Source organism: Budorcas taxicolor, chromosome 23 (genome assembly GCF_023091745.1).
Source record: "Budorcas taxicolor isolate Tak-1 chromosome 23, Takin1.1, whole genome shotgun sequence".
In the NCBI taxonomy this organism is placed as follows: domain Eukaryota; kingdom Metazoa; phylum Chordata; class Mammalia; order Artiodactyla; family Bovidae; genus Budorcas; species Budorcas taxicolor.
In genome coordinates this window covers 41476008-41493725 of record NC_068932.1, presented here as the reverse complement: position 1 = coordinate 41493725, position 17718 = coordinate 41476008, and the positions used below count along the sequence as shown (strand labels likewise).

Genomic DNA, 17718 nt, shown 5'->3' with positions numbered 1-17718 from the left:
CTACCATGTGAGGACATGGGGAGAAGACAGCCGTCTATGAACCAGAAAGCAAGCTCTCACCAGACAGCACATGGAATCTGCAGGCATTTCAATCTTGGACTTCCAGCCTCCAGACTGTGAGTAATCCAGTTCGGTTGTTTATAAGCCCCCCGCCCCACAGTCTGCGGTGGGTTGTTATAGCAGCCCAACAGAACAAGACAGTGAACAAAAGTGCTAACGCGACCATTGCTAACAAGGAGAGTCAGCTGAATATTTGAGTAGCCCCTTTAATGTTACTTTATTTCTTCTTATGTGGACCAGTGGAAGAAATTCTTCTGAAAACTGTTAAGATAACGAGAAGACGAATGAAAAACTTGCATAGATAGGGATGCCCACAGTCTGGATTTTCAAGGCCTAAAAGATGAAACAAAACAAAGCAAATGAAACTTTTAGGATAAATGCAATCACCCTCTAGAAGGGCTGAAAAGAGGAAGGCCTAGCAACTGTGTAAGGTGCTTGCTTCTCAACTCTGGCTGCACACCAAGAATCACATCGGGAAGGTTTTTAAAACAAACTTTAAAAAATTAAGTCTAACGTGAACACAAGAGAGTGCACCAAACTTAAGGAAACATCTTGATGGATTTTCCCAGGTGAGCACTCCTGTGTGGTCACCATCCTGATCATAATAAAGAACATTTCAGTTACTTCTGAAATCTCTCTCATATTCCCTCCTGGTCAACATTCCAGCTTCCCCTGCTCCCGCCTCCCCAGTTCAGTTCAGTCACTCAGTCGTGTCCGACTCTTTGCAACCCCATGGACTGTGGCACAGTCATGGTGATGTGGTTTCCCTGTCCCTCACCAACTCCTGGAGTTTGCTCAAAGTCATGTCTATTGAGTCAGTGATGCCACCCAACCATCTCATCCTCTGTAGTCCCCTTCTCCTCCTGTCTCCCGCCTGCACAAGGAAATTGCTATTCTGATTTCTAACATCATAGAGAATAACTTGAGAAGCTTTGAAAAATACTAATACCTGGGTCTCCCCCAACCCCCACAGGATATCTGGTCGAGTCTGGGAGGCACTCAGACGTGGGGACTTTGCAAAGGACCAGGTGATTCTGATTGCAGCCAGGACTGGTGTGCACGCACACACCCATTCCCTGAAGGGCAGTGAGGGCTTGGATTCACAGCCTCCCAGCACTGCAGACAGGCTCTCCGGCAGTTTCTGGACTGCAGTTATCAGGAGCAAAGCCAGGTACTGAATCCACCTGGATGCCAGGGCAGCCCATTGAGGCAGATGACCTCAGTTCTCCTCGGATGAGCAACAGGCAGGTGGGCTGGGCTGTGGATTTCGGTGGAAGTGACAGCAGATGTCCAGGCAAGAGTGGAGGTGTTGGCAACAAATACCCTCCACCAAACATCCCTCCTCCCCTAAAAGTACCCTTCCATATTTATAAAAAGGACCTGCATGTGTGGGTGCTCAGCCACTTCAGTAGTGTCTGACTCTTTGCAGCCCTATGGACTGTAGCCCACCAGGCTCCTCTGTCCATGGGGTTCTCCAAGCAAGAATACTGGAGTGGGTTGCTATGCCCTCCTCCAGGGGATCTTCCCGATCCAGGGATTGAACACATGCCTCCCACATCTCCTGTACTGCAGGCAGATTCTTTACCGCTGAGCCACTAGGGAAGCTGGAGAAAGGACCTGGTGTGACCCGAGTCAAGCAGCCTGGTTTGACTTAAGAGTTTTCAGTATGCCCAGATTTCATTCTAGGAGGTTTCTCTTTAGTGTAATTTGGAGCTGTGATAATCCTTTAAAAACCTAACAAACTTCTCCCATAGAGCACAGGAGATGTAAAGCAAGTGATCCCAAAAAAAGGTGTGGAGGAGAGAAACAGCAAAAAAAAAAAAAAAACAATCAAAGAGAAAAGACGAGCACTCACGTGGCTTTTGCAGGATGGCTTGACCAACCCGAACTTCTGCGTGATCTGGTTCGTCCTGAACTCTTGCCACTTGCCATCCACCAGGGTCTGGGCTCTGATCTCGTAGGTCACCAGGCGTTCTGCTCTCAGGCTGATGGGAGTGTTCTCATAGACCGCAGAGGCACCCTCCAAGTCAGTGTGCCTTATTCTCTGCAAGAAGGGAGACCCGCCTTAGGTGGGACTGAAACCGGTGACCCAGAGTCAGCGAAACCTGGTTCCTGGCAAGCCCTTCTGTCTGATGTGTGCAGGGAGCAAGCACTTCTCCATGGCCCCATTTCCCGAGCACACTTGCTGCTGAGTCAGTTGGCATTTGAACCCTCACCGTGAGTAATGGCCGATGGACTGGGGTTTGGACAACTCAGGAAAATGCCAGGAAGTCAATCTGTACTGAATTGGAAGGTCTTCACATGGCTTTGCCAGAATTTAAAAACCGACATAGTATTCATATGAGCACTTTGACTACTGTTAAATAATTCACCTCTTCCATTCAGTAAAATCCATCACGTACGGAAATGCCTGAGTCACTGAAGACCAAGGACTGGCCCAAGGAAGAGATGTGACCCGCTCAAGGACACATAAAGAGGTGTGGCTAAGCTGGAAGAAAACCCAGGTTTCTCATTCATGTATCCATTCATGATCCAAAGGTACCACCCCTACCTTCTTGATACTGTGATTGGCAGTGGTAATAAAGAAAGATATGATAGGGCCTCCCTGGTGGGCCAGTGGCTAAGAATCTGCCTGCCAATGAAGGGGATAAGGGTTTGATTTCTGGTCTGGGACAATCCCTCATGCCACGGGGCAACTGAGCCCATGTGCCACCACTACTGAAGCTGTGCTTGGCAACCAAAAAAGCCAACACACTTTGCAAAGAGGAGTCCACACACTGCAGCCAGAGAAAGCTCTCCCACAGCAGTGAAGACAGTGCAGCTGAGAATAAATAAATTTTAAAGAGATATGGTAATATTAAAGATAGGGTTTCTCAAGGAGCTTAAAGTTTATGAGACTTCTAATCAAATCCTAAGTGGAGCATAAGGGTCCACCATCAGAGTTGTCACCATCATCATGGGGGCCCTGTTCCAAGTTTTTTGCACAATTTAACACATTTCATACTCACAACAACCTAGGGAGGTAGGTCGTATTACCTTCTCTGTCTTAAAGTTCTGGAGAGTGGACCTTAGGAGGTTCCTGGGCTCACCAAGATGATACAGCTCACCAGGCAGTTTGAATTCAGTCTCTACTCTGAAAGCCAGCTCTCCTGCCTCTCCTCAAAGTCCAGCAGGAGCTTGGAAGTGAAGGCCTTCACCCGCCTGCCTCCTCCAGGGTCCTGTCCACAGCTCTGCTTTGCCACCCTAAACAAGACCATTCCCTCTGTCTTTCCAGGCACTACACGCTACCTCAACGAAAGAAGGGCCACCTGTAAAGCATCACCCAGCATGTACAAACTGAAAGCATGTTGAAAGATTTTCCTGGCAGTCCAGGTTAAGACTTGGCCTTCCAATGCAGGGGATAGGGGTTCGATTCCTGGTTGTGGAGCTAAGATCCCACATGCCTCATGGCCAAAAAACCAAAGCAGAAACAATACTGTAACAAATTTAATAAAGACTTTTAAAATGGTCCATATAAAAAACTCTTAAAATAAAAAAAGAAATAAAATGAATTGAGCCCCAGATGTAGTTTCAGAGGACTAGCATTTAACCCTGGCCTTAGCAGTGGAAGCCATACAAACATGAAGACATTCAGTTTTGAGATCCTCATCCGTTAAATGGGCTAATAGCAGCAACCTCAGAACGCTGTTGCAAAAATCAAATGACATCACATCTATCAGCCTGATTAATACCAGGCCTACAACACATTCCAAATGAATTAGCAATTCATGTTTAATCAATTATTATTAATTCAATATGAATTGACTGAATCTCAAAGGCTGTTTCAGAGACATACCTCTCTTAATACCAGGCCTACAATACATTCCAAATGAATTAGCAATTCATGTTTAATCAATTATTCAATATGAATCAACTGAATCTCAAAGGCTGTTTCAGAGACATACCTCTCCTCTGCTCTGTCCTCCTTACCTGCATATGAAAACTATAGGAGGTAGTGTCATGCTTGATTCCTTTTATCTCAAAGAAGAATCCATATAAGGTAATCACTTTTGAATGTATCGTATACTCCTAAATGAGGAAAGGTAAGCAACAAAGGGACAGGAAAAAAACACCTTCAGTATTCAAAGGGAAGAGGACATAGCAAAGCCAAATCTAGATGCAAAGACTAAAGGGACTGATTTGTGATTTAAAACACGGCAACAATTTTAGCCTAGGAAGGAGAAGAAAAGGCAAACTGTAGTGACTTTACAAATCTCTACAGGTTGGCACTCATGGGGCTATACTTTTCACTCTACATGCCCCTTAGTGGGGAGAAGAATGAGTTAAGCACGTTCTTGGATGACCCGCAGTCTGCAGACCTTTAAAACAGAGTGTTCTGCTACAATTCAGTGGGCCTGAGAGACCCTCCATGCCCACAGCATTGCAGGGTGTCCTGGCCACTGCTGTCTTCAGTCTGTCCACTTGGACAGATCTCTGCAAGCAAGGGGCTGGACCCAGCCCACCCAGGCTTGACCCAGGGGGCAGTATCTGACGATAGATTCAGGGCCCCAAACCCCTAAAATATGAACTCTTTTGCGATCACTTCTTGGTGGCTTTAGTGAAGACGGAAGGTTGCAGTCATTTCCTGGAGAGCCACGCCTATCGAGGGAGCCCGAGACAGTGCAGCTGCTGGCCCCTCCGGCTCCGCTGGCGGCTGAGCCCCCGGGTGCTCTGCAGCCGAGCTTCCGACTCACAGCTGGTTTGAGTCTGGGCTCCATCAAAATAGCTGCCCAGAATAGCCACCCTGGCAACCTTAACCACGGGCTTGGAGCGGAATCTCTTCTTGAGTGGTTGGCAGCTCACCATATTTGTGAGGAAGAGGATGACCAGCTCATCCCAGGTTGCCCAGGTCTTTCCCGACTTTAAAACAAAAAGTTCTACAACCCCAGGGAAATGACTCCAACCCTGAAAACTGAGACAGCTGGTCAACCTCATGGGGCGCTGCAGCTGTGTATATCAAGTTACTGAATGGCCTATCCCAGGGCCCTGTCTTGTGAATTTTACCCCTGAGGGGGTGGTGAGTGTTCAAGAGCGACACCTACAATTTCCCTTTCTGCCTTGGCCATCTTGCCACAGGTAATAATTGACCATGGCCATTGTACAAAGGTCTCTAACCAAGCATGAGGTGGGATGGTTCTTCCCCTTGCTCAGCCTGGTGGTCAGTACCTGGTTAAAAAGCAGCCCGAATCTCACCGCCTGGGTGCTTAGGTCTTTCACGTGGGCCATGTCGCCCCCATTCTCCAGCTGAAAGGAAAAAATATACCACTTACCAGCAACCTGATTCCTCAATAACATCTTCACTGCATTGATCCCAACATCCCTCACTGTGTTCAAAAGAGTTCTGTCTCTGGAACCTACATTCACCCATGAATCCAGTCCACAGTACTTACTGAAAACCTGCTAGTCAGGTACCCTGTTCAAAGACTTTACAGAATGCAAAGATGAGGACACGAAAAGTGCCCCAGCATTTTTTTCTTAGCTGAGAAATAAAATGTGTTCATTGGGAGCCCAATCACAAGGCAGAGCATATTCTTGGCTACAAAGTCAAGACCAGGTATGGCCCCACATGGCAGGCTTGGGGTCAGGAGGGAGCAAATTTCAGGAGGATGACATTGGTGGTGGAGGGCAAAAGGAAGGAGGTGTGTGGGCCAGAAGGAGATGAAGAGGGAGGTGGGGCACTCCCTGAAGTGTCCAGCTTCAGCTCCGAGACTGTCCCCCCTCTCTCTGTCACCCCTCTCCTTCTCTGCTCCGTCAGAGCACAGTTGAGTTACGTCCCAGAAAAGCACAGTTCCGCAGAGGCCTTATCTGCTGTGCGGGGGCCACTGAGCCCTGTGGTTTGCACATTACAATAGATGTTTGTTGAGCTGAATTGAATTTTAACTAGTGACTCATAAACCTTCAGAACTCAAACACTGCCCCATTTCATCTCTGAAAACGCACAATTGGAAGCACATAAGAAGCACAGTAGTTTGACAATTCACAAAGGGGGAAACACCACATGGAAAAATATTCATATTTTCTAGTAATAAAGGGGATGCCTATTAAAAAATGAGATGCCATTGTTCACTTCACAATTGACACAAGTAATGGAAAAGGAAAATGCTCTGAGTTGCTGAGCTCAAAGGAAGGCACCTCATTTATCACTGGGGAAGGAGTAATTTGGCCCCAAGTTTGCTAATATGTATCAAGAACAAAAGCGCACATTCCTTTTGGGGTCAGTATTTTTTACTCTTCAAATATTCCTATAAGAAAATAATTCTCAGTCAAAATAAACCATCATGTGCAAATGCATTCACCATACAGTCTATTTATAATAGTTACCGATCAGAAACACCATGACTTCTCTACAACAAAGGAGAAGCCAAGTAGCACTGGCCAGTCACCAAGTGGTAGGGTTAGGGTTAGGGTTTGTAGCACATCCTTTTGGTGAAAGAGTTTGCAGCCATTAAAAACAGTGATAATAGAACATTTCATTAATGTGTTTTTTTTTAAAGACTGGAAGGTCATATGCAATGAGATGTTAGCAGTAGTTGTTTTGGGTGATGGGTCTGAGGCTATGCATTTGCTTTCTTTCAATTTCTCTGCATTTTGAAAAAAGTCTAATAATAAGTACATGACATTTGCGTCAGTGAGGAGACTCAATGTGGAGGGCCATGTGGCCAATGGTCCCTGATTCTTCAGGTCAACAGGGCTGATGCTCTAAACACCTGGGCTCCAAGGCGGGGCCACCTCCCTCCTCCCCTCCAGGCTTGGCTCTATCCACTTCCCCTGGGGAAGGATCCAGATACTTCCCAACCTCAGAAGCCCAGAGGTTTCAAATGCAAAACACATCCCCAGAAAAAACGAAGGCAATAAATTTCTATAACTGTTTTCCTTGCTGAGTTGGCGACTTACCGCATGGTAGTGGTTGGCTGTAACCCGGACCAGCCAGGATTCAGGGAAGAAGTTTATGTGTCTAAGCTCTTCCAGATCCTTGCCTGGGAAGAAGCACAAAGGGAACATTCTTATGGATTTATTCCTAACAGAACCGCAAAAGTCTTCTTTATGGAAGAGAAGAAGAGGAAGTCCGGGAGCTGAGGATGGGAGAGCATTCCTATCCCATCCTTAGACATGCGGGACCCAAGTGGGACATTTCAAGGCTCTTTCTCCCAAAGTGTACACAGCCAGCCTCCCCCACCCTCCTCCCACAATCCTGCCCAGGAGGGAGCGTTGAGATCTGATAAACAAGTGTTTTTGGAGTGTCTAGAAGCCATTTGGACAAGTCTAGCTGGGCTCCATCAACCATTTGTGGGGTTAGAGCTACTCATTCAATCTGGATGACTAGAAATGGCTTTGAAAAAATTGTCCAATGTCCTTTCAGATGCAAACACCTCACCTAGTGGCCACCTGGGCTGCCCCAAACACACTCCCCAAGAGTTCTCTCTTTTTCCAAGCCTTGCCTTGGGCCCAGAGCATAAGGATGAGGAAACTCTAGCCTGGAGCATAGAGCCACAGTTTTCTACCAACCCGCTGAGCAAGGGAATGACCCAGAGGGGCTGTTGGCAACAACGCAGTCCCAGGAGCCGAGTGCACTTTCACAATCACTGAGTCCCTTCCATCCATCGTCATGTTTCACAGAAGCTCTGATTATCCCCATTTTACAGACAAGGAAATTGAGGCCAGGTGGCTAAGTGAGTTTCCCCAAATCACACACCTTGGAAGTGATAGAGCCAGATCTCAATCTCGGCTAATTCTTTTGGAAATGGTTGGTGGGCTTCTCTGGGAGTGCTGAGGGGTGGGGCAGCCAACAGCCTCCCCTAGATGCCCTCCCACGGGCAGGACTTACCTTTGGTGATGCTGTGCAGACGCAGGCAAAGGAAAAGCGAGATCAAGTTCTGTCCCACATCCCGGTCCAGAAAGGAACAGTTCTTGGGGAAGCTTAGCAGAGGTGCAAAGAGGATAAAAGGCTTTCAGAACCCTCCTTTCTGGAATAGGCTGGGTCTCATGAAAGTCACATCAGAGGCTAAGTGAGCCCACCCAGCAGAGGTAGATGGTGCCTGGTTCTCTCTTGGATGGATGGGGAGTGTGGAAGCAGAGGGCGGCTGCCACTGAGGTTGTAACGAGACAAAAGGCTATATCCCTCTCTGTACCACACAGTGGGTGCTTCACAAATACTTATTAAATGATGATGGAACACATGGAATTGTACAGAGGGTTGCAAGATACATTTTCTCACTTGAGTCTCACAAGCTTCTCAAGGGGGCAGACAGGACTAATACCATCGGCTCCATTTTACAGAGGGAAAAACAACGACTCAGCCAGGACTTGAACCCATAGCTGCTGATTCTTCCTGCACACATGCTGTCCTTTGAGTAACTGGCCAAAGGGCAGTTGAGGCATTTCAAGAGCACGTTCTGGGACATCCCTGGTGGCTCGGTGGTAAAGCAGCCGCCTGTCAATGTGGGAGACACCAGAGACACAGGTTCTGTGCCTGATTCTGGAGGATCTCAAGTGCCATGAAGCAACTAAGCCCATGTGCACAAATGTTGAGCTGCTCTAGAGGCCAGGAGCCACCACTACTGAAGCCTGAATACCCTAGATCCTGTGCTCTGCAGCAAGAGAGACCACTGCAGTGAGAAGTCCCCAGTTTAAAAGCCCATGCAGCAATGAAAACCCAGCACAGTCAAAGCTAAATAAAATTGTTTTTAAAGAAGCACTTTCTGGTAGAATTAAAAGGCAAGGTCAGATGAGTGGATAACTCATTTTAGCAGCTGGTTCCGGGATCAGCTCTGCGACACTGTTAATACTAAACTCGGTTAATTTCCACACGTGGCTGACGTCAGGGCTGGGCTGAGATCACACTCACCTTGAGAAGACACGTACACACATTCACTCCTGTTTTGAAACAACTTGCTTTGTAAAATAGTCACTTTTGACCAATGGGGACAACAAGGGATAATTTTCCAAGTCCCTTTGGAAACGTAGCCATTCCCTCAAGTCAGTTCCTGTATGAGACCAGCCAAGGGCACTTTTAGGATATTTTTCCATGAATCAGGAGTGGTGTCCAAATCACACCCTGTCCCAGCCAGACTGAATGCTCCATTGGCTTCATGTCCCGCCTCAGCTGGGGGTGCCTACTGCCCTGCCTGGGGACCATTTGTTTTCACAAGATCTGGGAATTCCTGGGGCTCTCCAACTCCTTCATGGCAGTGGTCCCAGGAGAGAAGATCAGGGATGCTGAGGCATTGGGAGAAGGGATGGAGCATGAAGACGAGTGAGTGAATGCAAATTCAATGACTATTAGAATCCACTGGGGACCTGGGCTTCCCAGGTGGTGCAAGTGGTAAAGAACCTGCCCACCAATGCAAGGGACATAAGGGACATAGGGTTTGATCCCTGGGTCAGGAAGGTCCCCTGGAGGAGGGCATGGCAACCCACTTCACGGTATTCTTGCCTGGAGAATCCCATGGACAGAGGAACCTGGCAGGCTACAGTCCATAGGGTTGCACAGAGCTGGAACAACTGAAGCAGCTTAGCATGAAAGCACTGGGGACCTATCTCTGGAGTGGATGGACAGGCATAAATAAAGGAAGGCTGATACTTCCAGGAGTGCAAGGTTATTGGTTCCGAAACCAGCCCTCCATTACCTAGGGCAGTAAGAGCTGGGCTAGTGGGGGCCATGCCAGTACCCCAAGAAACACGGACCTCTTTGCTGGACCAAAAACTGTTGCTTGCCTCCTTTTTCTGATTTGAATGCCACTTCCTTCTCTCTCTCTTACCATTTAATGGAAGAAGAAGCTGGGCAGCATCGTGGCAGGTTCAGGCATCAAGGAGGGAAGAAGGGGCTGATGGCACAGCACCCCCGTCCAGATTCGTGCTCTGAGGAATAAGCCTGTCCTCTCGGCAAGGGCTCTCCCAACTCAGAGCAGCCCGGGAGAAGACCGAACTTGCTGGAGCTGCAGGTTAATATGGTCTCAGCCCAGAAGGGAAAGGACCATCTAGAAGACAGATTTCCCCTCCAGCTCAGAAGCCCCCAGGTGCCAACTCCACAGCTTGTGGGAAGGATGCTGGGAGGGTAAGGAGGGACCCGAGGCTCCCTGCAAGAGGCACTCAGACCTAACAACCATCAGCCAGAACCTCTATGGAGAGACCTCCTCCCTGAGAGGACTCTGGAAGGGTTTTGTTGAGACAGGCCCCTTGGGTCACAGGAAGTGGCACTGATGATGGCTGACTTGGCCAGGTCACAAGTCAGCTCATCCATTGCCCAGCCATGCTTGGGGTCCCTGAGCTTGGGCCCTGGAGTCAGACCAACCAGGTTCCAGTCCTGGGGCAGCCAGCCATCAGCCATGGTATCCCGCCTCCCCAGGCTTCCATCTCCTTCTCCGTCCGGGGGGACAATGGTCACATGTACTTCCCTGGGAGAAGTAGAGGTGACAGTTCTTGTGAAGTGCTGGGCACAGCTGCTGGTCCCAGTGGTACTCTGGTCCTCTCAATTACCACCATCGTCTCGTCCTCCCAGGGAAAGAGACCTGGACTGGAGCTGGTCAAATGCAGGATCAGGTTTTTGGCGGCATTCATTATCACTTATGGTTCAGTCGCTTGGTCGTGTCTGACTCTTTGTGACCCCACGAACGGCAGCACACCAGGCTTCCCTGTCCTTCACCATCTCCCAGAGTTTGCTTAAACTCATATCCACAGAGTCAATGATGCCATCCAACCATCTCATCCTCTGTCATCCCCTTCTCTTCCTGCTTTCAATCTTTCCTAGCATCAGGGTCTTTTCCAATGAGTCAACTCTTTGAATCAGGTGGCCAAAGTATTGGAGCTTCAGCTTCAGCATCATCCTTCCAATGAATATTCAGGGTTGATATCTTTTAAGACTGACTGGTTTGATCTCCTTGCTGTCCAAAGCTGCCACCCTCTAACTCAATGGAGCTCCAGGCCACCTCAAAGGAAGTAAACAGTGGCCTCAGCTGCTAATTCTCTATATTCCCCAAATATCTGAGTGGTGTGGTCCAACCCCTCAAATCAATGGGCATAATCTTAACCCTAGAGCCAACGGGGTGGACCATGGCAGAGCCGGGACTCTGTCGAGACTTCTGGAGACAGCCCGAGCATATTAATCTAACTCAGTTCCGCTGGTCAGGGTGGGGAGGGGTGGCATCTGGATTTTCTAGGCCAAGGATGAGCACACTCATCAGTCTCTTTATGTCACATGAAGTGGGGAAGCTGGCTGTGGAGTCAGAGCCCCTTCGCATGGCTGTTTGGTGGACTCAAAGGCTGGCCTGGCTTCCCCTGGTGCTGAGCTCTGTCTGTACAGACACTTTGGGGTTAGCAAGGGCATGGCAACCCAGTCTAGTATTCTTGCCTAGAGAATTCCATGGACAGAGGAGCCTGGTGGGCTATAGTCTATGGGGTCAAAGAGTTGGACACACTGACTAACGTTTCTGAGAAAAGCTTCAGGCTATGGTATCTGACTCTTAAAGGTCATTGGAAACCCTTGGAGCATGAGCCCCTTAGGGAGGATGGTTCATAGATGCTTGATTCTGAAAGACAAGCTCAGGTCACCTCTGGGTTCTGCTCACGAGGCACTGGGAACAAATCCCTCCTTCTGACCTCCTGAAAGACAGCGCCGAGGAAAAGTCTCCATCAGACCAGTGCAGGTTGTCACTTTAGAGCTGCTGTGAGCCATGACCTTCTCCTTTCCTCCATCCTGTCATCAGTTAGAATCATTTACCCTTCAGACTCAGAGCCCCATTAGCCCAGCACTTCAACTTTTAGCCTTTTAAATGCACACTCTAAAATTCTGACTCATGCTACAGCATAAACGAAACTTGCAGACATTATGCTAAGTGAAATAAGCCAGACACAAAAGGACAAATACTGTATGACTCTACTTATATGAGGTTCCTGCTGCTATTTAAATCCTAAGTTGTGTCAGACTCTTTGAGACCCCATGGACTGTAGCCCACCAGGCTCCTCTGTCCGTGGGATTCTCCAGGCAAGAATACTGGAGTGGGTTGCCATTTCCTTCTCCAGGGAATCTTCTTGGCCCAGGGTTCAAACCCGTGTCTCCTGCTTGGCAAGCGGATTCTTTACCACTGAGTCAACCTGGGAAGCAGATGAGGTTCCTAAGCAGTAAAATTCACAGAGACAAACATAGAATGCTGGTTGCCAGGGGCGGAGGGAGAGAGGAATGGGGATTTATTGCTTTATGCGTACGGAATTTCAGTTTAGGAAGAACAAGTTCAAGTGAAGGATGATGGGAACCGTTGTACGACAGTGAGAATGTACATAATGCCCCTGAGATGTACACATAAAAACGAGTAAAATGGTCATTTTTATGTTTTTATGGTCAGTTTTATGTTTTTTACCTCAATAAAAAATTGGTGTTAAAAATTACTTCATCTCTATGAGAAATGTTTGAATATTTCATATTTTAAAGTGAAGCTTGAAATACATGACAGACTTGGGGCGATAATACACAAGGGAAAGGGCTTTTTTTCAAAAGGTAACTCGGTGCAGAAGACCCAGACGCCTTCTGAAACCCAAGAAGCAGGAAATGGTCCCCTCAGCTCCCGACACCAAAGTGTGGTAAAGATACAACAGCTCTGAATGTCGCCAGCACCACCATCACCCACCAAATGTCACTGCTGTTCAGGGCATCCTGCCAAGTGCTGTGCTGGGCCTCTGCTTTGAGTCAGAATGAACCTACGTCAGACTGAGGAGGGAGCATTGTTAACCTCCAGTCAGTAAACAGCAGCAGTGGGACTCAGACTCAGGGCTGACACCTTTCAACACACACCTCATTTATGGAATACGTTTGGCCCTGCTTCCTGGATTGTCAACTCTGTGAAGACGGAGATTTTCATCTGTTCTGTTTACTCATGTTCACAGCACACTTTACAGTGTCTGGCTCTCCGCCAGCTTGCAATAATGTTAAGTGAATTAACCGGATGAATGACCTGGTCCTTGCCGACCCACCAGCCTGTCATACCATCCCACCCCTCCGCTTACCTGTAGTTCCTAGGAATGCAGCTCCAGCCCAGTGCATGTGTGTGCACACACGCATATACACATCACACACACGTGCATGCACAGACCAGGCTATTCTATGTCGATTTTCCTAAATCCTCGTGGGGTTCTGTCTGTTGTTGCCATGCTTATTTGTCAGGCCAAGTCCTATTGGTCATTTATCAAGAGCAGTCAATGTCATCTTGATGAGGCAGATGAAGATGGTCCTGACCTTTGTCCAAAGGCAGAACTGAGACTAGAAATGTTATCTAATAATGACTCTAACTGCCCTTTGCAAAGGCCTCCTGCATTCAGACATATTCCTTGTGTTCTCCAAAGTCTTCACTCTTATGGTTGAAGAGGACATTTGGGGTTCACCCAGTTTGGGTAAAAGGGCTTCCCGGGTAGCTTCCCTTCCCACTTCCCAGGCGTAGTGGTGAAGAATCTGCCTGGTAATACAAGAGATGCAGGTTTGATCCCTGGGCTGGGAAGATCCCCTGCAATAGAAAATAGCAACCCACTCCAGCATTCTTTCCTGCCTGACAAATCCATGGGCAGAGAAGCCTAGCGGGCTACAGTCCATTGGGGTTGCAAAGAGTCAGACATGACTGAGTGACTGAGCAGGCAGGCACAGTTTGGGTGGAAAGCCAAGAAGCCAGGTGAGGGAAGTGCAAAGGTAGGAAGGAATAGGAATCAATGATACTTAGGCACCTTGAAAAGAAGGAGATTCAATTTCCTGGAAGCCAAGCTAAGGGAGACGGGAGCCATGTGGTCAGAGTCAGAGAAGAAATCAAACCAAGAAATGCAAAAGTCAGGTCATGAGAAATCCTGACTTGAAATATGTGAACCTCCCTGCATAGGGCTTAATGGAGAGACTCTGAGAGAACAGCTTAACCACCCGCATGTCCATGGCTCATGGAATACTTCAAAACGAATGTTCCTGTAAAGAGATCTGAGTTTCACACCACGGTTGCCCAGTTTTATGAACACTGCATGGTTACATCTGCAAACGCCATCCATTAATCACAGGAGATGCACGGCTTCTGCCTGACCAGGCACCCAGCATTATAGTGCATTTCATTCCAGACGCCTGAGGGCTGGGCCACTAGGGACACAGGGCATGGCTGGGTGGCTCTCCTTGGAGGCTCCTCTCGAGAGGTATATGTGAGTCGAGAGGTATATGTGAGGAGGTGGTGCTGGGCCTATCAGACCAGGGTGCACACACACAGCCAGCACACGCTCTTGTTCTCTCTGCAAGAAACTCAGAAGGAATCCGTCCAGTGTGCAGGTGAGATCCAGGAAGACTTCCAGGAGGAGTCCTTAAGCTCTGTAAAAATTGGGTCAGATTTGGGCAGGACATGGGAAGGAGGAGGAGCTTCCCTGGTGGCTCAGACGGTAAAGAATCTGCCTGCAACGCAGGAGACCTGGATTGGGAAGATCCCCTGGAGAAGGGAATTGCCTGGAGAAATCTATGGACAGAGGCTACAGTCCATGGGGTCACAAACAGTTGGACACAACTGAGCGACTCGCACTATTACTTTCACTAGGAAGGAGAAGACTTAACTGCAGAGGTCAGAGAAATCTAATATTTGGGACTGGGTGGAAACTGACTTCACTGACTGCTTTCAATGACCTCCTTCTGGTGAGGTTGCTGGAATCCACCCTGCAGTGTCTGCGAGGGACCCATTTAGGGCTTAATAAAGCAGCTAAAGACAAGAAAAACAGGTCTGTTCATGACTTGCCCTTAACTCTTAAGATCTCAAAGGATGTGTCTGAAGATCTAGGCGGCCCAGGTCCACCCAGCTCCACCACCAATTTGCAAAAGTAAGCCCCTACCCTCCCTGGCCATTCATCCCTGAATAGATTTTACAGACATACTGTTGAGTAAAAGAAGCCAGACATGAAAAGTCCATGCTCTAAGATTCTATTTATATAAAATTCAAAAGCAGCCAAGACAACCTCCTAGAAAAAGCAAGCAGGATATTGTTTACCTTGGTGTGAGATAGTGACTGAGATAAGACACATTAGGGGGCTGGTCAAGTTCTGATTCTTGGTCTGGGTACTGGTTATGGGCTTCCCTGGTGGCTCAGACAGTCAAGAATTCACCTGCAATGGAGGAGACATGGGTTCGATCCTTGGGTTGGGAAGATCCCATGGAGGAGGACATGGCAACCCACTCCACTATTCTTGAATGGAGAATCCCATGGACAGAGGAGCCTGGTGGGCCGCAGTTCGTGGGGTTGCAAAAGTGGGAGTGAGTGAGTAACTAAACAGGTGTGTGCACTTTGCAGAAATTAACTGAGCTGTTCACTTAAGGTCTGTGAACTTTGCTGTATGTTTCATATTTTGATGAAAAATGTACTTTAAAAAAAAGTGGAAAATTTGCCTCTGGCCCTTTTCCCATGGATGAGTCTTTACAGCTCCCCTGGGCTTCTCAGACTGCTAAGTGGAATGAAATGATGACTTTTCCTCCATGGACCAATGAAGGCAATGGTTTTGCTAACATTTTTTTTGTTTTTCTTACAAGGAAATGTTAAATTTAATTCTGGACAGACTATTTGTTTTTCTAAATTAACTACTGCCAGGAAAACAGGCTGTGTGCCCTGAGCTGTGTGCCTGTGCATGTGTGTGTATGTGTGCGCAGGTACGCGTACACACATGCATGTTCCCTTTCTATATTGATGTATTTAGACAAAAATGAAAATAAGCTTGAAGATGTTCTTAAACATGGTGATGGGGAAATGAATTACCCCTTTAACTTTCCACTGGTGTCCCCATTAGTGTTAATCGCTCGGTCATGTCCAACTCTTTGTGACCACACGGACTGTAGCCCGCCAGGCTCCTCTGTCCGTGAAATTCTCCAGGCAAGAATCCTGGAGCGGGTAGCCATTTCCTTCTCCAGGGGATCTTACGGATCCAGAAATCGAACCCAGGTCTCCTGCACTGCAGGCAGAATCTTCACCCTCTGAGCCACGTTGGTGCCACTGGCATAGAGAAAATGTCCAGTAATTATGTTGAATGAATGAAAAAAATAGAGGAATAAAACAACACGAGTGAGTACTAAAGACTTGGACATACATCTTTACTTGCAGGTACAGTGGTGCCGAAGGAGTTAACTACTCCAATACCTTCCCTCCTAGCTCAAGACATTGCCAAGACAGATGAGCAAAGGAGTGTCTGGTCTCTTTGGCTCAGTTGCTGCTCCAAACCCTCCTTTCTGGACGCTGGGCCACTGCTGGCCCAGCTGGAACCCCGAGCTGCAGCTCAGCCTTACTCTTGGCTGGTCTGACATTCAGGCAGCTAGTCTCACTGCTGTCACGTTATGAAAGTCCCGTTGCGGAGATCCCCGTACTGTGAAGGTCCACTCTGACCTCTCTTCTAAACCACTCTGTCATTTAAATAATTTCAACAACAGATGCAACTGTAAAAATGGGGCCAGAGAGCCAACTTCCTTGGTTCTCATTCCCAGGCCTGTGTAGTGTCTCCCGAGGTCTGCTCCTCTGCCCCACCTTTCACCGCTCCTGGCGTGTCCCCATCAGTGGCCGTGGAAACTTCCCTGCCTAGCTGTTCCTTCTGTCTTCACTGGACTGTGGAGTTCAGCTCTCCTGGTGACTCAGTTCTGGAGACCATGGCTTCCCGAAGTCTCCCTCCTCCACCCTGGGAGCAGAGGTGCCTTCTCGAAGCCCGAGCCCTCAGGCCAGCAGCTCTGAAGCTCAGCCCTGAGGATCCTCAGGCCAACACAGAGCCTGGGCACTGCCAGTGCCTGCTCATGTCCTAGGTCGGCATCACCAACCTAGTGAGGCATTATTTCTCACTGAACCTTATGAAAGCCTTAGAACTCTTCCTAGTCTAGTCCACTAAAGAGGCCCTACTCATCAATAAAGATGGAGGGACTTCCCTAGCATTCCAGGGGTTAAGACTCTGCTCTTATCCACTGCAAGGGGTGCAGGTTCCATCTCTGGTCGGGGAACTAAGTTTCCACATGCCGCAGGGTGTGGCCTAAATACATACGCAAATAAATAAGATTTATCAGCCACTCCTCTTATTTTGAGTTGGAGCAGACATGCTGTTCTCTGAGTCTGGCATCGGCATAGTAAGACCCACTTCTCTGATGAATGTTTGATGGAATCTCATCATTCCCTAAGCTTTTATATGCTCAGCATGGTGCTCCGTAAGCTGGGGCCGCAATAAAGGATTACAAACCCTCCCTTTCAAGCTGCTTATGACATGCCCAGGGAGGCAGAATTCATGTGCCCACCAAGCTGTTCAGTGGGAACCAGTGGTTGAAGCTCCCACGGGGTCCCCTCCATGGATGGACAGAGAAGAGGAGGCAACTCCAGCTGGCTGGAGTAGGGGTGCCGGGGAGGGAGACTGCTGATCCCTTGGCTTAATTCAGTTCAGTCCCTTAGTCGTGTCCGACTCTTCGCAACCCCAGGGACTGCAGCACGCTAGGCCTCCCTGTCCATCACCAACTCCCAGAGTTTACTCAAACTCATTGCATCCAACCATCTCATCCTCTGTTGTCCCCTTCTCCTGCCTTCAATCTTTCCCAGCATCAGGGTCTTTTCAAATGAGTCAGCTCTTCGCATCAGGTGGCCAAAGTACTGGAGCGTCAGCTTCAACATC

General features: G+C 48.3%; 1 protein-coding gene across 1 annotated transcript in view; it reads right to left on the bottom strand.

Annotated features, from left to right (window-relative positions):
* Positions 1–324: 324 nt before the first annotated feature.
* Positions 325–17718, bottom strand: part of BTBD16 (BTB domain containing 16) — a 49401-nt gene continuing 32007 nt past the window's right edge. The window contains exons 10-15 of the mRNA XM_052661046.1: positions 7925–8016; positions 6994–7076; positions 5266–5343; positions 4030–4128; positions 1916–2104; positions 325–393 (exon numbers count right to left, since the gene is read on the bottom strand). Coding sequence (XP_052517006.1) covers positions 325–393; positions 1916–2104; positions 4030–4128; positions 5266–5343; positions 6994–7076; positions 7925–8016 — 610 coding nt within the window. The remainder of the gene's footprint in view (positions 394–1915; positions 2105–4029; positions 4129–5265; positions 5344–6993; positions 7077–7924; positions 8017–17718) is intronic.